This window comes from Phoenix dactylifera, chromosome 4 (assembly GCF_051530095.1).
Source record: "Phoenix dactylifera cultivar Ajwa chromosome 4, Ajwa_hap1_PhDact_Kaust_v1.1, whole genome shotgun sequence".
NCBI classification, from domain to species: Eukaryota; Viridiplantae; Streptophyta; class Magnoliopsida; order Arecales; family Arecaceae; genus Phoenix; species Phoenix dactylifera.
In genome coordinates this window covers 27,127,630-27,152,784 of record NC_143193.1, presented here as the reverse complement: position 1 = coordinate 27,152,784, position 25,155 = coordinate 27,127,630, and the positions used below count along the sequence as shown (strand labels likewise).

Below are 25,155 nucleotides of genomic sequence, written 5' to 3'. Positions count from 1 at the left end.
CTGCTCAAACCATCTATTGCTGAGTTGAAGTCCTCATGCAAACACATTCATAGATATTTATTTGATCTGTTATCCCCATTGCCCTTCAAAAACATACCATCCACGAATGATGCAAGGCATGAGCTTCAATTTTCAATTGGTCTGACAACCACATGCACAGTAGTGAGCCCAGATCCCCTGCAATGCACGGATTGCATCTGGCCACCATCAGAAGATGGACAGATATTACATAATACGTGATATACATGACAAAGGATCACTCGATGGTTGTCGACAGACAACTTTGCCTGTCTATATACATACATATGTCTGGTACAATGTGTTTTAATTTCTGATTGAGAACTGGACATCTGTTGCGTCCACTGACACTGCATATTAAAATAATTACTTCAGTTGTTCTGGGAGAGTAAATGACAAATGTTGAGATATACTTTGGACTTTGATATATCAGGTTGCATGTAATGCATTCAAAAGTGATCACGACTATGAGCAAGTCCATCCTGTGATACCCAATTCTATAGCATGGATAGAGAATATGAGAATCCATGCAGACATATGTTTAGTCCCACATTGGTTATTCGTTGGATACATATTAGATACTTATACAGGATCAAGAAATATAAATAATACCTTTTAGCTAGCTATTTTGGGTGATATCATCGGTTGTGACAAATGGCATCATAAAGACATGATCTATAACCTATGTGAACTAGCAGATCCTGCGGCACAGATTTATTAGAGCTGACCATAGGCCGATCGTAGTACTTGCGATTAGATTTGAATATATTTAAACTCTTACTCTGACGAGGACATCATGGCTTGAACAAGGTGTGTTTAGCCCTATATCAGTTATTCGTTGGATGGATGAACTCAAATAATACTTTTCGACTAGCCATTTTAGGTAAAGTCCTGAATTGTGATAGAAAAAGGACAAAAATATTTTGTGCATATTAAGCATCTCGCATTCTTGCAATACTGTGTAGAGAACTTGCTTGAGTTATTAGATATGATAAATGCACTCGATTTAACATTAAGAGTAATTAACAACTTGCAGTTCAATTTTGTAAGACGCGTTCTGCTTTTTTCTTTTTATCTATCCAGCCCTGTTGAACACTGCCTAAATGAGGCAGTAATTGTGAGTTTATCATGTAATAAGGCCACGCAACTTCTAAATCCGCCAAGTAATATCGTTTTAAAGCAGGACTGTAATTTTACTTGTTCTTGATTGATCATTTATACATTGCATAGAAACTTTATATGCATATCTGATTTTAGAAACATCACAATTGCATATCTGATTTTATATGCATATACTAAAAGAATCATACCATCCTATTGGATAGTCTTTTCAAAATCAATTTTATGATACTTTGAATCAATTAATAGATAAATTATAGAAAAGAAAAAACTACTCAGCTCGCGTGGGATACATGTCTAATTATTGCCCAAGTTTTTTTAATATTTTTATTATTTAGCGAACGGTGACAAAAGTTGCAACCATTTCTGACATGACAAAAACAGAGACACAGCCCTAACCGAAAGAAGCGTAGACCATTCTAGACAAACTCGAATTATACCAGAGCAGAAGACCTTGGGCCAAGATAAGACCCCAGAACAGCGGCCAAGCCATCTTACAGACATATCCACCCCACCCCATGTCACAGGATGTTAAATAAACAAAACAGAGCTCCAAGCAAAAGTTCACATAACAATTATAGAACCCTCTCCCAGAGAAGAGTTCCCTAGAAAAAAAGCAGTATCAAACTCAGTTACTGCGCAAGATTTTAATCTCCATTCACCGTACAGATGTGGTGGATTGTGATTTTAAGGTACGATCAGCCCCATCACCAACTGGTGCTCCATGAAAATATGCATGAAGTGCGACAAGAAACTTTTGTCTGGTCACCTCGTGAAGAAATGATGAAAACAGGTAAAAGAAAAAGAAGCTTTTGGAAGTTTTGAAGATTAAACAAAATGATGCTCGAGACACTTTTCTCTCTGGTCTTTATTTTATATTTGAAGGCCATTGTCTTATAGATCAAATTGGTCTCCATTCTACAGAGAGCCAAGGAATGGGAAGGCAAACGCCACATCCTGCAAGAAACATCCATATGAGAAGAAAAGTTTTGCTGATGGGGCACAATAATAAAAAAATTCTAAACTTACAGTTAAATAAAATTGTAAATGTTACTGGTATCTAGGTCAATTAAAACTGGAACAAAGCAGCGAAAGCACAGGTTTCTCCAGTTTTGATTGAACTTTCTGGCCACGAAACATTTTGTAAGCATATAACCCTGTGCTGCAATTTTTGGACGCATGGAAAGTCTAGATCAAGTATATAGTTGATAAAAACCATGGGAATTATAAGTCGATAAAAGATAACTGACTCCCGATAAAATTCAGTCCAATACATCAAGATAGAAGAACCAAGGACTTCAAAAAAACATATAATCCATTAATTTTTATAGCTATATGTACTAAATATCCATATTTTTTTCTTAATTCTCCTCTACAATATTTATATATTAATACCATATATCTTAGGGATCCACAAAATTATTTTGACAAACTTCTCATAATTCAAGATTAATATAGATGGCTACATGAATATAAAGTTATGAAAATATGTTTCTTCATTCAATATCAAGAGAGCACAATTTGTCAAGAATGAGTGGACTGAGAACTGTGAACTTAAGGTCTCCCAAACCTGAACTGACCTAACCTATGAGCAGATATTTGTGATCCAACCTTCAAACCTTTCCTAGTGCTTGAAGGTATAGTAAAATGGTAAAATTCCTCCATTATCAAAAAAGAAAAGGGTAAAACTCCTATCCCGAGAAATGGCTTATATCCACTATCCATCTGCCTAAAGCTTGGATTTCAAGGTAGCAGGCTGATGTCTAAGCCAACAATTTTTAGACTCTGTTTACAATCAATGTTTAGACCCATCTAACAGCCTAACATCCAACCAAAAGTCTGACTTCTGTCAGAAGTCCAATTAGAGCAAAAGCCCTAATAAACCCCTGTAGCAATGACCTCCTCAAGTATAATTTAAATAATTTCTTGATAGAAAATCACAGCCAGCCATCAAATACTAATCAAAGTTAGTTGCATGCATCATGTGTAAATTCAGCATCACTCACATAAATAAAAGAGTATGGCAAAAATTTCTTAATCCAAGACAGTAATTGGTTGACGGGAGTATAGAAACTTGTTACACATGAATAACATGTAATGGGATTGTAACCATTTTTCAAAAATTACTTCCATTTAACTAATGCACGTGTATCATACTACTTGAATCACACAGGTTGAGAATAAAAAGAATGATAGCAAAATACAGTGAACCCAAACATTAGATCGTGGTCACAACTTATTCTTAATTACTCTTAGTTTAATCACATGCATTTCAAAATTATTATGAAGCATCTTTCCTCCATATCTTCCACATACAACTGATCCTCCATATTCTCCTTATCTAAAATTTGATGGATTAAACATTAGATGATTCAAATCTAGACACAGTAAATACAGTCGATCAGCCATGTTTCATCCGTGCTATAATGATTATGACTGCAAACCATGGTAGAAAGCCCTGTCAGTCTGCCTATATTTAACATATTAGAAGTTTCAATGCATGATCGAAACAAGAAATAAAAAAAGCAGCAGCAATTGCTAGCTCTCCTTAAATTTGAATTAAATTGCACAGATGGAGCCATGGTGAATAAAACATGGCAAATCATCAATCCTTCCTTTTCTTTTAGAAAAAAAACAACATACAATTTATTACTTCTGGCACTAAAGAGCATAAATAATGGAGTACTCAATTATACCACAGAAAATGTCTACTACTTCACCTTCAGTGTTCAAGCTTGTAAAGTAGCATCGTCCACCAGTGTGGCAGTCTGTACTCTGCTGATATTGCGAAGATCCTGAACATGATGATTATCAATCCCTCTGCTGAGATAAGCCTTAATCATGGTGCTGTAAGTTATCTTGTCTGGTGTACAGCCTCGTGTCTTCATCATTTCCAGCACCCCCCTCATCTCTGCCAAGTACCCAGCCCTCCCATATGCATCGATCAAGCAGTTGAAGAACACAGTATCTAACATCACATCCAAGTTCTCAATAAATCTTAGTAGTGCTTTTATTTTATCCAGATCCCCTGCCCTTCCATAAGCTCTAACAAGTGAACAGAGTGTAACACAATTGGGCTTGATCCTTTCAGACTTCATCAATCTAAAGATATACTCCATCTGCTTCAGGTCTCCTGCCCTCCCAAATGCATCAATAACCACGTTATAAGTAACCACCGACCAGGAGAAGTAGTACTTCTGCATGTATTCCATCACAGCACCCATCTTTTCATACTTCCTAGCTTTGCCATAGGAATCTAGAAGTATGTTGAAGGTTTTGATGTTGGGGGAAATGCCAGAGTTTTGGAACTTGTCATAGCACTTCTCCATTGTCTCAATTTGCCCGCTACCACCAAAGGCTCGGAGAGTAGCATTCATAGTCCATACATCAGGTTTGCAATCATGGTTAGAGAGCATTTCCATGAGTGTTGACTCCATCTCCCAAAACCTTCTTGGAAAATAGAAACAAGAGATGACCAACTGTTGCACATGTAAAATGATTGCAGAATTGAACTAAGTAAATGCAAATATATGATAAAGAAGATTTGCCATGCATACAAGTTTAATTCTATTAGTCCATATAAACTTAAGCTAAAAATATCTTGTTCTCTTTGATGCACTCAATGGTTGGTTTTAACTTTAAACCATTGAAGACATTTGCTGTTACCAGCATAGTTCCGTTATATTTTCCAAGTGTAAGCAAAACGACTTATCCTCTCCTTCAAGTGCTAAGTGGTTGATCTGAGGCATACACTCCATTAGGTACTCTACAAGATTTGGTAAATGGATAATTGACTTGGAAAGGTACTTTAATATTCAGTCACCCACTAACCTAACCAAGAAACTAAAGTTTTGGGAAACAGTTAAATGGAAGGTCAGTAAACTTTGATGTTTCTGATTTCCAGCTATATCCAAATATGGAGGCAATTAGCGATGTAATTCAACTGATGTGGGCATGGATGATGGTGGAAAACATGGGTTATTTTAGCTTACTGTTTGTGGCAGATGGCAGTGGGCAAAAAAAAAAAAAGAACTGTTAATGTATGAGAGGGAGAGATCAAACTGAATAAAGCAAGAGTAATATACCTGCCTGCTTTTCCATAAGCATCAATTAGTGTGTTGTATGTGATGGTGTTAGGCCTTATCCCCATGCTCTCCATATCAGAAAGCAGAATCTGAACTTTGTCAAATGCAAAGACTTGCAAACAAGACTTGATGAGAATGGAATATGTCTGGACATCAGGATGGCAGCCCTCAGTAATTTTCATCTTGTTGAGCAGAGAGAATGCTTGGTCAAAGAGGCCACTCCTACTGTATGCTGAAATGAGGGCAGTGTATGATTCATGGTTTATGATGCAACCTTCATCAACCATGGTTTGGAAGAGTGCATGGGCCTTTTCAGGCTGTTTGCATTTTCCAAGCATGACAATGAGTTTAATATATATGCCAATGTTGGGCCTGTACCAAAGCTGCTCACGGAGTAGTTCGAACACCTAAGTCATCCAACAATAAGAACTTTAAGAAACTTTGAATGAAAAGGAGAGGTGTGTAAAAATACTCACCAGGTACTTGCTTATAGTTATTTTACATGAAAACCTTGTAGCATGAGATGCCAATTGATGAGGATAAAACAATCTAATAGATGCATAGACATAGAGGTGCACAAGAACACTCAACTGTTTGCAACTCTATAAATTACGCTTATACATGGAATGAAGATATTATTTGAATTTATACTAAACAAGGTTCACCATCTAGATACCAGACACCGTGCTGATATTATGTTGGTATAGTGTTGGTATGCCCAGTACCACAAGAAATAGAGATGCAAAAGTCAACATGGACATCATTGGACAAGCAAAACCACAAGAAATTACACTAGAGTTGATGAAAAGAGCATTCTTACTTTGATCATGCCATATGCTTAGCAACAAATGTGAGGTATTTTCATCAAACAGGGAGAACAGACTACATTAAACATCCAAATTAGTACTAGAGTTGACAAAAAGAGCATTCCACTGATGGGATTTATAGAAAATTTATATAAGTCCTTATAGAAATAAAATATGATTCAATCCCTAAGATTAAATAATAATTTAAAACAGCGTATGCCGTACCGGCCCAAACCGGACGGTATAAGACGTACTATACCCGATACGCATGGTGTACCAACACTCGGTACGCCAAAAAAATTTCGTACCATACCATACTGACACTGTGTTAGTGTGGCACCAGTACGGAGTCCGATATCGAGATGACGAACCTTGATTTAAACTAAACTAGGCTTGACTCAATAACTTTCCAAAGGCATCTAGATGGTGCCAAATCAATCAGATCCATCTGCAGGTTTGGATGTTTTTTGACACAAATTATAGACCTTGAAATCATCACAAATCCTATCGCTTAACTGCAGCTACAAAAATGTAAGTGGCAATGAGCAGCTTGATAAATCTGTTAAGTTCTATAATGTGATTGAGCATTCAGGTGTGAGTATATAGAATATTTTCAATTTTTCAAGCGAAAAGGTATATGCATATTAACTTGAGAGGGGAAAAGAAAACACCACAAAGCTCCCCCCGCAAACCCCCCCCCCCCCCCCCCAACCTGCACATATGCTCTAGCAACTCCCCTTGAATTGTCATAGATTTGACTTTTCTTGAGTACTGAAATCAGGAGACTACATCTAACTTCAATGAAGAGATCAACAATCTAATCAACAGTGAAGAGGTACCATGAGGGAAAAGATCCAGAATATAATAATGCTAGGAACAATGGCAATCAATCTTCATGATTTGTCCTCTCCAACAGAACAAAAGTTTTAGCAATCTAAAATAAATTATACTACTGTTTTGGTAAAATGAACTTGGACCAATATATGGTGATAGAAAAGTTTGCAAGTAAATGGCAGAACCAAATAAACTATGTCGCCGTGTTGGCCACGGTGCAATACCTATCATCTAAACTAGATTAAAGATAACCTCATACTTTCTGGTCATCTAAGAGATTGTTGAAGAATCACAATTGAAGACAAAAAAACCTACCATTCAATTAGATTTATAAAATATCATCAAAGAGTCAACACACAATGCTCCACAAATTGTGTGAATGATGTAGCCTTTTGCAAGAAAAGAATTATTACATTTCTTAAGTGGTCATCAATAAACAATATAGTGAACAAACACTAGAGAATGGCATCTCCAACTTTAAACAACCTAGGCAACACCAAATAGCTTATGATGAGACAAACTATGGACCAGCTAAACTTATGTATTGGAACCGGAAGGTGGCTACCCATCATGAGATCCATCAGACAAAGTTCAAGAACCAGCAAGATAGTCCTGAATACTAATCACTTATTTGATTGATAGTTTGATACTGATCATATCTTATTATGTTGCCTTCTTGACGCCTAGAATAATATAGCAGCAGTGGGACCTCTGCAGACTTTAAGCATTTCAATCCCAAACACCTAGACAAAGAAGCTAAAACTTGAGATTCAAAATTCTTTACTATTTGCTAATTTTATTAAAGACTTGATTTTCATGACTGATAAATATCTAGATCAACTATATGGCGTTTACAAGGCAAAATGAGTCAACTAAGAACTCAAAATACATTACTAAAGTTAGCAACTTCTCCGATCCCACTTTCTAAATTCTACTCCTGTAAGTTTTTCACTAAAAGGTTTCCAATTTAAAGAACCCAAAGAACATGTATAACTAATACTCATTAACATATTGAAGATTTAATGTGAATTCATCAAGTAATTTATTAGTTAATCATTTTTAGTAATATAAAGCAAGCTGCAACAGATGTCGTGTTGGGGGTGTAAAGTACAGCACATTTCATTACCTTTACTACTCAACTATATACATAGTGTTATCAAGATTTCCAAGCTTTTGCGGAGTCTGAATATTAAGGTTCCTTCAGTACACACCCTTTACAAAAATTGGCAATTCAATGTGTCAAATACCATTGGAACAGGATGGTATGGATGTATCGTTCCAGCAAATTTTCAGAACTGGTACACAGTGTGCCGGTATAGGATGAAATCCTGTACCGTGTATTGATAGTTGGTATATTACTATTCCATCAAAAAACTGGTACTAGGTTCCAGTACCAGTATGTGAAACCTTGCTTGGCATCATTTACAATATACATATTTGTTCTTTCTTCAACATGCATGTGTTGAAACACAAGCCTAAGTTGTGTGGAGGTCATGGGTAGTCTCTATAAAACTCTTATAACCAAATCTAGACCATATTCTCATACTGCACCACGTCAACTCTAACAGACACAGTCACAAAATAACAATTTGCTCACATATGCGAATAGTAAAGCAAGTTGATCTGCACATGCTAGACACTAGCATACTAGTATAACTTCAGCTTATGCAAATTAGTTCTTTTATACATCAATAATATGACCCACTGTTTCTTCAAAATTTAGACAAGACAATGTTATATGGACATGAGGATGAGTTTTATGTACAGGTGTATGCTAGGTGTCTCCATTTAATCTCCAAGAATTTACTCAGCTAGAGCCATAATGAAGTGTTAGAGAATAGTAGTCTGATTCCTAGTGCATCAAGGATCATGGTGTATCTTCGATCCAGTTCCCTAATGGAAAACAAAGGAAGGTAGTCCGATAGGGCTTTTTCCTAGTGCATCAAGGATCATGATTAGGATCAGTTAACTCAGCAACAAAAAAGAAGCGAGGGCGAGCTTAGGCTACCAGTGGCACACTTGCTTCAAAAATGCCCGGTTCACCTCTAAGGTTGGGTCATACTTGACTCTATCTAGGTTTGGTCGACCTAACCTTAATTAAGGAGTGCATAACGCAACCCCAGAGAGACAAGCATGATAGGGCTAGGTAATAGGAATCAGGTAGTGAAGCAAGATTGAAAGCGAAGTGAGTAGCAATGATTGAAAATGCAAGGGTATAGCAGGAAAAAGAGGAAGATATTAGGGCAAATTTGAAGGTTTTCTACCACATCGGGTGACAATCTTCAAAGACATTTATTATGGAATCAAAGGTACACTAGGACTGCTTAACTTGGCAAATTCTTGAGTTGAAAAAATGAATGAAACTCAAACTAAATAAGCTCGCTTTTCCTCTTCGACAAGGCTCTTGATTGACTCCTTATGGTTAATGTAGAAAAAGGGACTTTGACCTCACTGTGATGAACTACTCCCACCTGAGGAATGAGGCTAGGAGACCGATGGTAGTCTGGCGAGTAGAACAACCGACAAGCCAAGAGAGGGACATCCACAAATCAAAGAAGGGGAGTCTTGTAATGAGTCATTGAATCTTGGGTTGAAGCTTCTTTAGATGGAAGTACAATGCATGGAGGAAAGTGGAGAATGGGAGGCCTTAGACTTCCATTGTTGTTCCGGCAAGGACAAGGTAGGGCAGGAACTTCGCCAGCAAACTCCACACATCAACCTAGAAGGTGAGGTCATATGCCAAAACCAACCTTAGTGAAAGAGTTGAAATCATTTTTAGGAAAAGCTTGCTACTTGAGAAAGTTCTTACTAAGACTAGAAGCCTTATCATCCCCTCTTATGGAAATACTAAAGAAAAGGTGGAGTACAAATGGCAAGAAGTCCATCCACAAGCCCCAAAAACCAAGATTCGCCGAATTGGTATTAGACGGGATACTAGTTGGTGATTAGCTCGGTATGGTATGAATCCATATGGCGTCTTTCCGAGGCATACCGATATAGGGAGAATTGGAGAGGGAGGGAGAGAGGGAAAAGGAGAGAGAGGAAAAGAGAAAGAGGATAGGAGAGAAAGAGGGAGGGAGAGAGAGGGCTTAAAAGCCCTCATTGAAACAAAGACCCTCTGTTTCATTTTGATACAAGAATTCCTTTTTTTTTTTGCTGATTTTGATGTGGCCTTTTAAGCCCTCTCTATCTCGACCTCTCTCCCCCCTCCCTCTCCTTTTTCTTCCCTTCCTCTCTCTCTCTGTTTTCTTCTCTTTTCTTCTCCCTCTACCTCTCCCTCCGTAGGAGCTCGAACGCATGGTAGGACTTCCTTTTCGAACAGATGGAATGAATCATGCCGATAACCAACCGGTCCGGTCTGATAATGCCCTCAGTTTGGCATGGTTAAACAGACCTTGCTAGAAACTGCTTAACAACAGTCAGACAGGTAGGTAATATTGGGGTGAATAAAAAATTTTAGGTAGTGCCAGATCTAAGTGTTGTCCAGGTGAGTATCCTATAGTAAGAGTAGTTAAGAGCCTTGTAGACCATCCCCATGGGGCAGTACAAGCAAGTGGAAGAGCTACAAGGAGTAAGAGAAAAAAGCTATAATGAAGAGGAGTCAAAGCCATAACTTGTCTTAATCTTAAGGGGTAAGAGTGAGGATCTTAATGTTATTTTGATGTTTACAAAGCCATTGAGGCCATATGGAAGTGCAAATACCATTAACTCTATTGATCAAGTATACAAACACTCAAGGAAGAAAGAAGCGATACATACTCAATACATTCATGATACACTCTCCTTCGTTTAAAACAACACTCAAGAACTCATCTAAGAACTTGAGAAAAAACCTAATTTTCAGTTTGACAAAATTAAGAGTGAAGTTTTCTAAATAAGGGGCAATTTTGTCTTTTTACAAGTCAAAAAGATGAAACTTTCATGTGCCATTCATCCTAAATTAATTGCGATGTCATTTATTGCTTTAATGCGCTAAACTAACCTTAAGATGCAGAAAATCAGGGTTAGAGTCAACTCCAGGAAGTTTGGAGTCGACTCTAATATATTTGGCACGCTATAGCACGTTGTGGCACACCTTGGAACTTTTGGCACAAAGTTGGAGTCGACCCTAGAAGAATTGGAGTAGGCCCTGGCAGATCTGGCACGCCTGGCATAAGCTTCGGGTCGACCCCAAAAATCAGCACTGTAGCTTGAGTCGACCCCAACAAAGTTCCATCAGAAATCAGCTCTCTGGATTTTCTATCAGAGTCGACCCCAAGGGTCAACCCCAGCTAAGGTCGGGTCGACCCCAGCCTGAAACATCAGAAAAATAGCTCTCTGGATTCCCTGTCAGAGTCGACCCCAGCTAAGTTCGAGTCGACCCCACTGAAGCTCGAGTCGACCCTAGGAATTTTCGAGTCGACCCCAGCTTGGAGCAACAAAAAACTGCTCTCTGGATTTCTTGTCAGAGTCGACCCTAGGAAAGCTCGAGTCGACCCCAGCCAAGCTTGAGTCGACCCCAAAAAAATTCGAGTCGATCCGAGCACAACTAACAGCATAATGGCTAGTTCTGCAGAAATACAGTTCAAAACTCCAACGGCTATAAACGGCTAGTTTCTTCAATCCAACGGCTAGAAACAGACTTTTAAGGATTGGAAAAGTATTTAAGAGCCACTATTCATCAGGAAAAATGATCTTTTGCAAAATCAAAGAGAGCTTTCAAAAGAAAAGAAAATCCAAGAGTTCTTTATTCATTTGCTTTATTCAAAATTCTGAAAGAAGGTGGTTGAGCAGTTTTCAAGTATCTTCAAGAGCTCTACCAACCCCTTAAGGAGTGAAGCAACCTTGGCAAAGAAAAGAAGAACAATCTACAAAGCGATAACTATTTTCTTATCTCTTCTTTAAGTGCATATTTGTTTTATTTGCTCATTTAGGAGCTTTAAACCTTTTATCTCTTACTCTTTGTAAGATTTGTTGGTGAGCCCGTAAAACCAACGGTGTAGGTTGTTGGTGAGCCCGTAAAACCAACAGTTAGATTTAATTGGTGATCCTGTAAAACCAATTGTAGGATTTTTGGATTGTGAGCCCGGTAAAACAATCCAACTATAATCCGAGGGATTATAGTTAATTTCCAAGGAAACGATTGGGAAGTGGACGTAGATGCCTTGGGATGCACCGAACCACTATATTTCTTTTGTATTTGCATTGTGTTCATTTTGCTTCCACTGTGCTTATATAATTAACACAAGTCAAACTACTCACCCATCTATCAATAAAATTTAAGGTCCTAAAAATTTAGAAAATCCAATTCACCCCCCTCTTGGGTTGTTATCTTGGGCAACAAAAAGTTATCACTTTAAAGTGAAATTGTTAGTCTTAGAATAGTCCCACAAATAGAGCTAGGAAAACCTATGCACACAAGAAAAGTGCTGTGGCCAAGAACTAAAGGAGGCCAATGACTAAAGAGCATGGAATAAAACACTCTTCAACGACTACTTCCAATGCCCCTAAGATCCTCAGAAAGGCATTGCCCGAATTTGGAGCACAAATAATAGTTGCCTTTCACAAAGCTTGGTCAACCATCTATGAGTATGTTCTCAAAGAAAACAGAGCTCATAATATCGGGTGAAGATTCAATTGAAGAAATCAATGAAATCATTTGGGCTAGATATGGGCACAAAGGGAATCCAAAAAAAGTAATGCTCATTGAAAAGCTATGGAAATAGATGACTGGTATGAAACTTAAAATTATTGTAATAGATCAAAATGTAGCTCTTGTTGCCCTAATTTGCTGTCTGGTTTTTTTATCATGGAGTAAAGAATTCCATCCTGTCTCGGCACAGTGTCAAGCCCGATCATATCGCATCCTGCTTTTTATTTATAGAACATCATATTGTTGCTTTGAGGAACATTTGTTTGTTCCATTCATATTCAATCAAGTATTATGCTGAAGGAAAGGAGGACCCGTTTTGCATCCTTTGAAAGAAGATCTTGTGGGTCACCTTTCCCATGCAGCTCGTCCTGTGATCATAGGCATTCTTCTTCTTCTTCTGCAGCCTCTTGTAGACTTTCTAAATCTGGTGTTCCATCCACCAAGGACACCGAGTGGGAGGAGATCCGTTGCCATGTGTGCATGGAGCACCCTTACAATGCTATTCTCCTTCTCTGCTCCTCCCGAGAGAAGGGTTGTCGCACTTTCATGTGAGACACCAGCTACCACCATTCTAATTGCTTGGACCAGTACTGCAAGTCATTTTTTGAATCCCAACCATCTCGACAGGGTGCCGAGGGTCAACAGCCGGCAAAGCTCTTGTGTCCTCTGTGTCGTGGGCTCGTTAGTGGCTGGACCATGGTGGAGCCTACATGCCAGTATCTCAATGCTAAGATCCGTGGATGCTTGATGGAGTCCTGTGGGTTCAGCGGGGTTTATGGCGAGCTAAGAAAGCATGCTAGGAAAGAGCACCCCTCTGTGTGTCCATCGGAGGTCGACCCTGAACGAAAATGAGATTGGCAGAGGTTGGAGCAACAATGTGATCTTGGCAACCTGTTCAGCATATTTTGGTTGCCCATCAGTGGAGAGGAGGATGGCATCGGCGTCATCGGGAATGATGAAGAGTTAAGTGGCAGTACAATCCCATTTCCCTCGATCACAGTTTTTTTGATTGTATAGGTGGAGTACAAATGGCAAGAGGTCCAAAAACAAGCCCTAGAAACCAAGGTTTGGCGAATTGGTATTAGAAGGAATACTAGTTGGTGATTGGTTCAGTATGGTATGCATCCATGTGGTGTCTTTCCGAGGCATACCAATATAGGGAGAACTAGAGAGGAAGGGAGGGAGGAAAAAGGAGAGAGGAAAAGAGAAAGAGGGTAGGAGAGGAAGAGGGAGGGAAAGGGAGTGCTTAAAAGCCCTCATTGAAACAAGGACCCTCTGTTTCATTTTGAAACAAGGAACTCTAATTTTTTTTGCTGATTTTGATGTGGCCTTTTAAGCCCTCTCTATCTCGACCTCTCTCTCCCCCCCTCCCTCTCCCTCTCTCTCCCTGTCTCCCTCCCTCTCCTTTTCCCTCCCTCTCTCTCTGTTTTTCTCTCTTTTCTTTTCCCTCCACCTCTCCCTCCGTAGGAGTTCAAACGCATGGTAGGGCTTCCTTTTCGAACAGATGGAATGAATCATGCTGGTAACCAACCGGTCTGGTCTGATAATGCCCTCAGTTTGGTATGGTTAAACAGACCTTGCCAGAAACTACTTAGCAACAGTCAGACAGCTAGGTAATGTTGAGGTGAACAAAAAATTTTAGGTAGTGTCGGATCTAAGTGTTAGATAGGTGAGTATCCTATAGTAAGAGTAGTTAAGAGCCTTGTAGACCATCCCCATGGGGGCAGTAAAAGCATGTGGAAGAGTTATAAGGAGTAAGAGAAAAAAGCTATAATGAAGAGGAGTCAAAGCCATAACTTGTCTTAATCTTAAGGGATAAGAGTTATCACTTTAAAGTGAAATTGTTAGTCTTAAAATAGATCCACAACTCGAGCTAAGGGAACCTGTGCACACAAGAAAAGTGCTATGGCCAAGAACTAAAGGAGGCCAATGACTGAAGAGCGTAGAATTTGCCTGCTATACTACGAGTTACACTAATGCACTGGGTATGGTCGAGAATAAAACACTCTTCGACGACTACTTCCAATGCCCCTAAGATCCTCAAAAAGGCATTGCCCGAATTTGGAGCACAAATAATAGTCGCCTTTCACAAAGCTTGGTCAACCATCTATGAATATGTTCTCAAAGAAGACAGAGCTCATAATATCGGGTGAAGATTCAGATGAAGGAATCAATGAAATCATTTGGGCTAGATAAGGGCACAAAAGGAATCCAAAAAAAGAATGCTCATTGAAAAGCTATGGAAAATAGATGATTGGTATGAAACTTATAATTGTTGTAATAGATCAAAATGTAGCCCTTGGGGCCCTAATTTGTTGTTTGGTTTTTTTATCACAGAGTAAAGAACTCCATCCTGTCTCGGCACAGTGTCAAGCCCGATCATATCGCATCCTGCTTTTTATTTGTAGAACATCAGATTGTTGCTTTGAGGAACATTTGTTTGTTCCATTCATATTCAATCAAGTAATATGCCAAAGGAAAGGAGGACCCATTCTTCATCCTTTGAACGAAGATCTTGTGGGTCACCTTTCCCACGCAGCTCGTCCTATGATCGTAGGCATTCTTCTTCTTCTTCTTCGGCCTCTCGTAGACCTTCTGAATCTGGTGTTCCATCCGCTAAGGACACAAAGGAGTGGGAGGAGATCCGTTGCCCTGTGTGCATGGAGCACCCTCACAATGCTGTTCTCCTTCTCCGCTCCTCCCAGGAAAAGGGGTGTCGCGCTTTCATGTGAGAGACCAGCTACCACCATTCTAATTGCCTCAACCAGTACTGCAAGTCATTTTCTGAATCCCAACCGTCTCGATAGGGTGTCGTGGGTCAACAGCCGGCAAAGCTCTTATGCCCTCTGTACCGTGGGCTCATTACTGGCTAGACCGTGGTGGAGCCTACATGCTAGTATCTCAGTGCTAAGATCCGTGGCTGCTCTATGGAGTCCTGTGGGTTCAGCGGGGTTTATGGCGGGCTGAGAAAGCATGCTAGGAAAGAGCACCCCTCTATGCGTCCATTGGAGGTCGACCCTGAACGACAATGAGATTGGCAGAGGTTGGAGCAACAACGCGATCTTGGTGACCTGTTCAGCATGTTTCAGTCACCCATCGGGGGAGAGGAGGATCGCATCGGCGTCATCGAGGATGATGAAGAGTTAAGTGGCAGTACAATCCCACTGCCCTTGATCACAGTTTTCTTGATTTTTCAGGTGGAGTACAAATGGCAAGAGGTCCATCAACAAGCCCTAGAAACCAAGGTTCGCCGAATTGGTATTAGAGGGGATACTAGTTGGTGATTGGTTCGGTATGGTATGAATCCATGTGGTGTCTTTCCGAGGCACACCAATATAGGGAGAACTGGAGAGGGAGGGAGAGAGGGAAAAGGAGAGAGAGGAAAAGAGAAAGAGGGTACGAGAGGAAGAGGGAGGAAGAGAGGGCGCATCGAAACAAGGACCCTCTGTTTCATTTTGAAACAAGGATCCCTAATGTTTTTTGCTGATTTGATGTGGCCTTTTAAGCCCTCTCTATCTTGACCTCTCTCTCCCCCTTCCCTCTCCCTCTCTCTCCCTGCCTCCCTCCCTCTCCTTTTCCCTCCCTTCCTCTCTCTCTGTTTTCCTCCCTCTCCTTCTCCCTCTCCCTCTCCCTCTCCCTCCGTAGGAGCTCAAACGCATGGTAGGGCTTCCTTTTCAAACAGATGGAATGAATCATGCCAGTAACCAACCGGTCCGATCTGATTATGCCCTCAGTTTGGCATGGTTAAACAGACCCTGCCAGAAACTACTTAGCAACAGTCAAACAACTAGGTAATGTTGGGGTGAACAAAAAATTTTAGGTAGTGCCGGATCTAAGTGTTGGCCAGGTGAGTATCCTGTAGTAAGAGTAATTAAGAGCCTTATAGACCATCCCCATGGGGGCAGTAAAATCAAGTGAAAGAGTTATAAGGAGAAAGAAGAAAAAGCTATAATGAAGAGGAGTCAAAACCATAACTTGTCTTAATCTTAAGGGGTAAGAGTTATCACTTTAAGGTGAAATTGTTAGTCTTAGAATAGATCCACAAATAGAGCTAGGGGAACCTGTGCACACAAGAAAAGTGCTACGACCAAGAACTAAAGGAGGCCAATGACTAAAGAGCATAGAATTCACCTGCTATACTACGAGTTACACATTAATGCAATGGGTATGGTCGAGAATAAAACACTCTTCGACGACTACTTCCAATGCCCCTAAGATCCTCAAAAAGGCATTGCCCGAATTTGGAGCACAAATAATAGTCGCCTTTCACAAAGCTTGGTCAACCATATATGAGTATGTTCTCAAAGAAGACAGAGCTCATAATATCGGGTAAACATTCAATTGAAGGAATCAATGAAATCATTTGGGCTAGATAAGGGCAGAAAGGAAATCCAAAAAAAGCAATGCTCATTGAAAAGTTATGGAAAATAGATGACTGATATGAAACTTATAATGATTCCAGCTAATTTTCAGTGGCCTTTGACCAACTAAAGGAGTATTTCAGCTCATCACCTCTCCTTACAAAGCCATATGTTGGAGAAATGCTTTATCTATACTTATTGTTTCTCCTTCCGTTGTAAACTTGGTCTTGGTATGAGAAGAAAAAAGATGTTAGAAACCGATCTACTATACAAGTTGGATTCTATAAGATGTCGAGATAAGGTATTCCAAGTTGGAAAAGATGATCTATGCCCTCATCATCTCAGCTCGGAAGCTCCAGCCATATTTTCAAGCCCATTCAATCACAATCCTAACTGACCAACCAATGAAGTAAATTTTGCAATGATCTGAAAATGCAGGTCAGTTGGCAAAATAGGCAGTTGAGCTCGGGGAGTTCGACCTTAAGTATCAGCCACGACCGTCAATCAAAACACAAGTGTTGGTGGACTTCTGGTGGAATGTACCATTTCCGAGGAAGATCCTCCCGAGTTCTCCAAGAAAAAGAAGACTACCAAGCAGCCATGGATCTTACACGTGGATGGGTCATCAAGCTCGAGGGGCAGTGGGGCTAGACTTATACTTACCAGCCTAGATGGACTAATTACAGAGTATGCATTGCGGTTCAAATTCCCAGCCTCAAATAATGAAGCTGAATATGAAACGCTTATAAGCAGGCTCAAGGTTGCTAAAAAGCTCGGTGTTCAGCAATTAGTCTTCAACGACTCATAGATAGTTGTCAGCCAAGTGCAAGGAGAGTTCGAAGCTCGGAGTCCGTCGATGATCAAATATTTACAAAAGGTAAAGGACATCAATTTGGTCTTTCATAACTTTGAGATGCAACGAATTTCTTGAACAAAAAATGCAAGGGCTGACCTGCTACCAAAATTGGCTACCTCGGAGACTGCCGACCTAACTAAAGCCACATATCTCGAAGTTCTAGGATGCCAAGCATCAAAGAGCCTGAGTTCGTGATGAACACCACTATCAAATGTAGCTAGATGGATCCTCTCATCGACATTTTAAAGGATGGGAGATTGCTTATAGATTGGGCTAGAACTCGCCGAATAAAGCGTCAAGCCTCCCATTATGTTCTTGATGATAAGCTATATCGGAGATCATTTTCACTAGCGCTCCTCAAGTGCCTCTATCTGATCGAGGCAAATTATGCACTTCGGGATGTACATGAAGGAATCTGTGGTGATCACCTTGGGGGCAAATCTTTGGCCTACAAGATTCTGCGACAAGGATATTACTGGCCGACCTTAGTGTAGGATGCAGCCGACTTCGTCAAGAAATGTGACCCATGTCAGCACCATGCAAGCATCTAACGACGACCAACGGTACCATTAACACCGATCAACGCCTATTGGTCGTTTGCACAATGGAGAATCGACATCCTCAAACTTTTTCTAGTGGCAACTAGGCAGCGCAAGTTTCTCATCGTGGCTATGGTTACTTCACCAAATGGGTGGAAGCCAAACCAGTAGCTCAGATTACCGAGTGGCGGAAGCAATACGACTAAGGATGTATAAGCTAGAGCATCTCAACAGTACTCCGATCCTTCGGACTTGAAACTCCGAGAACCTACGTATCTATTACCAATAAGGTTCATTGTATTCCAAGCTCATTTCTAATAAAGATCTTGTTATATATCTATCTTTCAGATCGGGCAACTATGACTAGCATGTTCGACTCAGATAAAATAAGGGACACCCCATAGACGCTTGGGCCCCGACCTAAGACTTCCGAGGTAAGGATAGTTCAGTAACAAAACCGACTACTCCCATGTAGACACCTTGGATATATCCAAGACCTCTGTAAGCCGAGCTCATAGAATCTGAAGCAGATCTAGAAATGAACTCCGAAAAATTATATGAAGAACCCAAGATTGGTTAGGGATCCTCGCCGGCCCTCTGATCGAAATTAAGCCTAAGAGGCATCAAAAGAAAGAAGGTTCGATACAATGAATCTAACTCAAATAAGAAAGTAAGTTATGCAAGTACAAACTAAAATCAAGAACTTGGAGAAATTCCTATTTTCATTACTTTTAGAAGTTTATACATAGACCTCGGAATACCCGAGCAAAAGCACAATACACTAAGCTCGGTAAACCTGAGTGAAAACAAAAACAAAAAGGGGAAAAAAGCTTCATTCCTCGTCACTGTCGTCTTCATCTTTGTCGTCCTCTTCATCATCGAGGTCGATCTAAAGGCTACTGAAGTCCATCTCCGGATAAAGTTAAAGGACTTGAGCTCGGCACTCTTCGAAGCCTTTCGCAAAGGTGTCGGTGGCATTCTCAATGGACTCCACTTTAAACTATTCCAAAGAGAGAAAGTCCTCGACGGCTTTAGCAGCCCTCTCCTCCGGCTTTCAAGCCATCTCCTTGGCCTCGACAGTTTTCTGCTCGACTTGAGCAATTTTTGCAGACAACTCTATTACTTTCTCCTCAGATGCCAAGAATGCCTCCCTGCCTCGAAATTGTGACCGTCTGAAATCATCGCGCAAGCCCGTGTGGCTGAGGCTTAAGCTTTTGCCGATTCGACCATGTCCTTGGCCTTCCTTGCTCTCTCTTCAACTAGCCAAGCTTGCTCCTCTGCCTGCTCGAGATCAACCCTTGATTTTGCTTCAACCTCGGCGGCTTTTTGCTCAGCAACTTTCCACTTAATCTCAAACTCCGAACCATGCCGCCTAAGTGATACAATCGCCTCATGCATAAAGCTGATCACATGGGCATGCTGAAAAGAAGAATAGTTAGTAAATTGAAGTAAAAGATGGTGAAAATTTACAAAACAGAAGCTTACCCGAACAACCGAGGTGAAGGCTCCATCGATCAGGTCACTGACTTGGAAGGAGTGCATCATGCTCTTGTCGGCATGCAGCTGTATAGCTCGGACCACATCCTTGGCCACCTGAGGGGTTGTCAAGGCCAAATCAGACTCATTGACAGACCACCTCGAAATGTAGACCCTGGAAGAGCAAGCCGAAGAATCTGGTGTAGGAGCTAGAGCTGAAGGGTTGTCTTTCATTGGAGTAGACGAAGTTAGACCAGCTTGTGCCGAGGTATTAGCCTCGGATGATGATGGACAGAAAGAAACAACAGCAGCAGACGACTGCGCGAGGACGACCCCCTCCCGAGGAGCTAAATTAATGGGTGACATAATCTTGACCTTGGGGTCGAGCTCAACACCCTTTGTCCAAGGTGCTGGCACCTTAGGAGCACAGACCTAGACAACAGAGGCCTTAACTATTGCTTCAATAGGAGCTGAGGAGAATTCTCCCTTCAACTTATTCTTCTGAGCGGTTTCACCCCTATATGGCATGGTTGCTCTCTTGTGCATGGCCTTGCAGATCAGCGCCAGATCGATCTTCATAGCTGCAACAATTGCAAAGTCGCAGACAAGTTATATAGGAACATAATGCCGAGGAGAAAAGATAAAAATTTTGAAGAAATTTGCCCTAAGGATCGGCTAGGCTTAGACCAACATTACTTAGTGTTTCCTTAGACAACAATTCTTGTAAAGGAGGAATCTAGATTTAAGAAGAGTATCCAAGGATCCTTGATCTCCAAGGTCGGTTTAGAGATCTCCGAGGCGTCCTCCATAGGATTTCAAACTAGTATGGCTGCTTGGAGGAGACAACAAAGAATCTCCCTTTCCATTCGTGAATGAAAGAGGGAGTGCCTTGGATCACCTAATGGCTTTTTCAAGAAGAGAAATACCACCGATTGCTTTTCTGGGGATGCCTCTTCAGAGTAAAGCATCCCCAAAAAAGAGAAACTGAGGCTCGGACGTGATAAAGAAAACCAAGAAAAAGAAAACCTACAATGACCGGCCAGGAGTTCGGAACCGGATGGGTCGGGATGAGGCTATAAACCCTTGTCAATTGAATAATGAAAGGGTGAAGAGGCAGTCTAAGCTCGGCCCTAAAAGTTTTCTCATACAAGTCGAGCCGAGATGGAGGAGGATTCGTCATCTGGTCTTCGGGACCGACAAGCTCAAAAGTGAACTCGGGAGAGACGAAGTGCTGAGCATGGAGCAAGTCCATGTCCTCTTGGGTGAGGACCGGCATCTCATAGTCTGGGTCAGATCGGACTTTGGGCTCAGACTCACTTGGAGGTGAGGATTGTTGAGCTCGAGGAGGATGGTCGGACAACCAACTCCCTGCTGAGACCTCGATCTCAGCCTCACTCATGGTGAAGAAAATATAGAAGAAAAAAGAGAGAAGCCAAGAAGGAAAAATTCGAGCAGCCAAAAGCAGAAACTTGCTGGTGATCGAAAGAAACCATGGAGTATGCCGGAGCCGGAGGAGAGGAACTTTGCTAGAGAAGCGCCTAGGAGGAAGCTTGAGCCGCTTGGGAGGCTTGTGGAAGAAGCAAGAAGTGTGAAATGAAGGAGGGGGTTACCCTTATATAGGGGTACGAACGACCCTGATTAAAGCAACGGTTCGACAATCCGAGCTGATTCATCCACGTCTCAACTCGGGATACGACGTGAATGATTCACCCAAATCACCACATTAATAGCGCCTCAAAAAGTTTCTGCAATAATGACATCTCAAGACAACCCTGATATATAGCACTTCAAGAAGATCAATTGAAGCATTAAAACTCCCTTCCAGATGCCTTGCCTTCGATCAAGATGACGATACAACTTCTATCACCCGAACTAAGATTTAGTTCAGCCTCAGAATTAGAAGGCAAGTAATGGAAGAAATATTGGACATCTTGATCTCGACTTAGACCGACTTTCTTGATTTTGGTATTAACCGAGGTGAACAACTTCGGTGAAAACCAAGATCTACTCTACTCGTGCTAATAAAGACTAGCAGTTATGGCGACACTACAGTCAATGCATGATTAGCGTAATTGCCTCTGCATGCTGCTCCCACGGGATGGTTACCACATTGTTAACGTGCAACCAACAGTTACCTTATAGTTAAGGCACATCACGCCAAATCAAGTAACGGATCAGTATTCTATCCTATATAAAGGAGTGGCTTAGGGATCCTCAGGTAAGTTCATTTGGAGACTTTTCTCTACCAAATCTCTTCCTTCCATACTGTTGCCCTATCATTTTACCTTAGGCATCAGAGAATCCCCTGCTAGAAACTTTCGAGCAAGCAGACTTCTTACAGGTCATCCTCGAAGGTGACCGGTTCTTCTTCACCTCAGTCATCTCATTCAGTCTGATTCTCACCAACCTCAGAGCAAGCCGAGCCATGCTCCAAACTCGGTTCAGGATTTGGCAGCAATAGTAACATGTACCATGAGTTCATATTCCTCCCCTCTTCTTTGTTTTTCAATCATCCTTTGATATTTACATCATTACTTATTATTTACTTATTTTTTGAACTTTTTATTTCCTCTTGAAAGGATGCTGTTGTTATAGCTGCAAATCTAAAGTCACTCCTGCTGCATTAGATTTTACATTCCCTTCTCTTTAGGGCCTTTAGGTTTATCCATATATTTCAGCTGTGATTAAAATGTACAAATAGCACGAATCCAACAGCAAGCACACTGGAAAAACATGTAAAGATTGTCTTAGACAGTTTACCATGAATCCAGAAATTTTCCCATTTTAAGGAATGTAATGAAAGAGATCAAGTGGAAATAGATTACTTGCAAAAAGACAACAACAAGCCAAGAATGTACAAATATAGATGGCATCTACTAGAAAGTTCTGCTTACTCTCAAATCACATCAGATGACATCCTTCATGATATGCCTAGCATCATATCCAATACAGGAAAGATAAGAATTTCTGTAGTGCATACATGTTCATTGGAGAAAGCATCCATTGGATCCTCAATAGAGAACATGAAATAAATTTCCTATAGTTGCAGCTACGCACCTTTAAGGGATGTAAAATCAATGGTGTACTAGATTTTGAATCTCACAAAGAACTTGAAACTTTTTTTTTCTCAGGACACCTTATTTTTTCAATAAGTTCCTCAACTAAATGAAAAGGCAACATCATTCTCCAAACAAATTTTCTCCTTCCATCAACCTACTCTGCTACACATCATATAACATCATTTACATTCTTTTATGTTAAAGTATAAGCCATTGTCGCATCAATAGCAGGTCGGCAGATTAGCTGATTCACAGGATATCCCCCAACAAGCAAATTGTTAAATTCACAAATACTAGAAAGAAGTGCATGCATCTACGAGAATCACAATTTTCTTTTGCAAGCAGCAAATTTCACAAATACAAAGCACCAGCATGAAATATACCTCCAAAACAAAATTGTTAGTAGCTAACCCAACGAATTCTACTCATTTAAATGTTAACAGCCGCAGAAGGAGGGGAACAACAAAGAGAGAGGACCTTGAGGGCGGATTCCCAACGGAGGGCGGTGATCCTCTCGTGGAGGGCCTCGAGGACAGTGCGTGGGAGAAGCTTCTTGGAATTGGTTGAGCCCCCTTTCTTCTCGATGATAGCTTTAGCAGCCTCCCTTCTCAAGATGACGGAGATCGCCTTCTTGGAGGCGATCCTACGGCTCACCTCCTCCCTCCTCTCCCTCGCCTTCTCCTCGTCGCCGCCACTGCTGCTGCTCGTCCTCTCGGAATGGGACCGCGCTGCAGCCGCTGCGACAACAGTCGCGCCGGGATGCTTCTTCTTCTTGTTCTTCTTTACCTCCTCCTTGCTCTTCGTATAAATGTAATCACGATTAGTGGTAGCAGAACAAGGATAACGAGAAAGGGGGAAGGGATTTGGGGCGATGCAGCGGTGGGATGTTGAGAGGGGTGGAGGAGCAGCAGCCATCGAGCTCCCGCCCCTGAGTTCGTTTTGTTTTGGTAAGTGGAAGAGACCCGAGGGCTTACACCAATGGGGGACCAGGAAGTGTTCTGGTACGGAGATATCTTTCGGAGTTGGGAAGGGGAAAACCAAGCGAGGAGCAGAGCCGTTTAGAATTAGACCGGTCCACCGATTCGCAGTACGATGTCGCATAAGGCCCGGGAGGTAGAGGTGCTTCCAAATATCCACCCCACGACCAAAAATCCCCGCATGCGCGCATGAGAAGATTTACGCTATCCTATCGCACCCATATTAAAATAAAAAATTGAAAAAATAAAAATGGGACAGAACTTCTTTCCCTAACAAAGTTTGTTCATCTAGTAACTTAAAAAAAAAAGTGAGGCTATTCCTCCATATCCTTCTTTTTTTTTTCTCATCAAGTCATTTTTTCCTCTCAATCCATCCACGAGTCCTTCCTCCTCCTCCCCGAATTCTTTTCTCCTCTTTTGAATCTTCTTCCACATGAAAACTTTTCCATCTCAAGTATATCTCATGGAGCCATGAGCTGTATATTGGTGAATACTATATTTTAGAAATTATGTATCGATTTACTTAGAGGTATATATTGGATTATTGTTGGGTATTGATAAGTGCTAAATAATGCATAAATTAATATCTTATTCATAGCACTTATCATTATTTTAATCACATATTTTATAAATTCAACTAAAAAAAATTATGTTACCTTCATCATTGCATTTTAATAAATTATTAAAGATAATTCGAGTTTTACTGATTAAACCTAATGAATGCAGGTCAAGTTAAACTTATTTGGGATGATCCCTGAACCCAAATCGTATGCAGCCCCGCAAATCAAGACCCTCTCAGATTCATCCCAATTTCCTTGTTTCTTTCCCATATTTGGCTCAACAAAACTTCCCTGCGTCACATCTTAGTCATCTAATTCTCTTCCCACACATGCTCCCAGCCAAATAGAATTAATTCTATCTTCCCGGCCAAACCAAATTAGAATCCTCAAACAAGCCATGCTATCATGCAAATCCCCCTTCATTCCATCTCATCTTGTTCCGAGTCCATCCCACACTCCAGCCTTCATTCGGACCCAAAACGGAACCAAGGAACAAAGCCACAGTTCTAGATTAACTCCAAAAAAAATATTCTTTTGTGACTCCTCCCATCCATCCAAACCACCCACGGATAAGCCCCAGATTCATGCAAACATATTCCCCAGCGTCTACGTCCTCTTCCCATCGTATCTTTATCCCGGATCTCCCAGCTCTCATCTCGTCCATGGATCCCACGATCTCCACATCCACGGATCCCGTCCAGCCAATGGAAACATCCGCCAGCCATCCCGTCTTCCTCCCAGCCAAATCAAGCCAACCCGCGACGGATTCCTTCCACGTCACGTCCACAGACCAAGCTCCCCTGTTTTAGAACCGTTCCCAGCTGCTTATACAA

At 41.0% G+C, this 25,155-nt stretch overlaps 2 protein-coding genes and 2 pseudogenes across 3 annotated transcripts; 2 read left to right on the top strand and 2 right to left on the bottom strand.

The window, feature by feature from the left end:
* Positions 1–1,438: 1,438 nt before the first annotated feature.
* Positions 1,439–23,892, bottom strand: LOC103718446 (Pentatricopeptide repeat (PPR) superfamily protein). 2 transcript variants are annotated; one of them, XM_008807275.6, is made up of 4 exons: positions 23,263–23,892; positions 5,223–5,629; positions 3,858–4,587; positions 1,439–2,094 (listed from the first exon to the last, which is right to left on the bottom strand). In XM_008807275.6, the coding sequence occupies exons 1-3, from the start codon at positions 23,884–23,886 to the stop codon at positions 3,867–3,869; spliced, it is 1,752 nt and encodes a 583-aa protein (XP_008805497.4). In that variant the 5' UTR covers positions 23,887–23,892; the 3' UTR covers positions 1,439–2,094; positions 3,858–3,866. The 2 variants fall into 2 exon arrangements, with proteins under 2 accessions (XP_008805497.4, XP_008805498.4); XM_008807276.6 differs by having other exon boundaries at positions 3,858–4,584; positions 23,263–23,890.
* LOC120105585 (uncharacterized) lies at positions 12,636–13,638 on the top strand (annotated as a pseudogene).
* On the top strand, positions 14,948–15,903 carry LOC148703793 (uncharacterized; annotated as a pseudogene).
* Positions 18,947–23,264, bottom strand: LOC148703792 (uncharacterized). Its single transcript, XM_089930104.1, has 2 exons — positions 19,736–23,264; positions 18,947–19,669 (listed from the first exon to the last, which is right to left on the bottom strand). Exons 1-2 carry the CDS (start codon positions 20,090–20,092, stop codon positions 19,457–19,459), a joined length of 570 nt encoding a protein of 189 aa, XP_089786230.1. The 5' UTR covers positions 20,093–23,264; the 3' UTR covers positions 18,947–19,456.
* Positions 23,893–25,155: the final 1,263 nt, after the last annotated feature.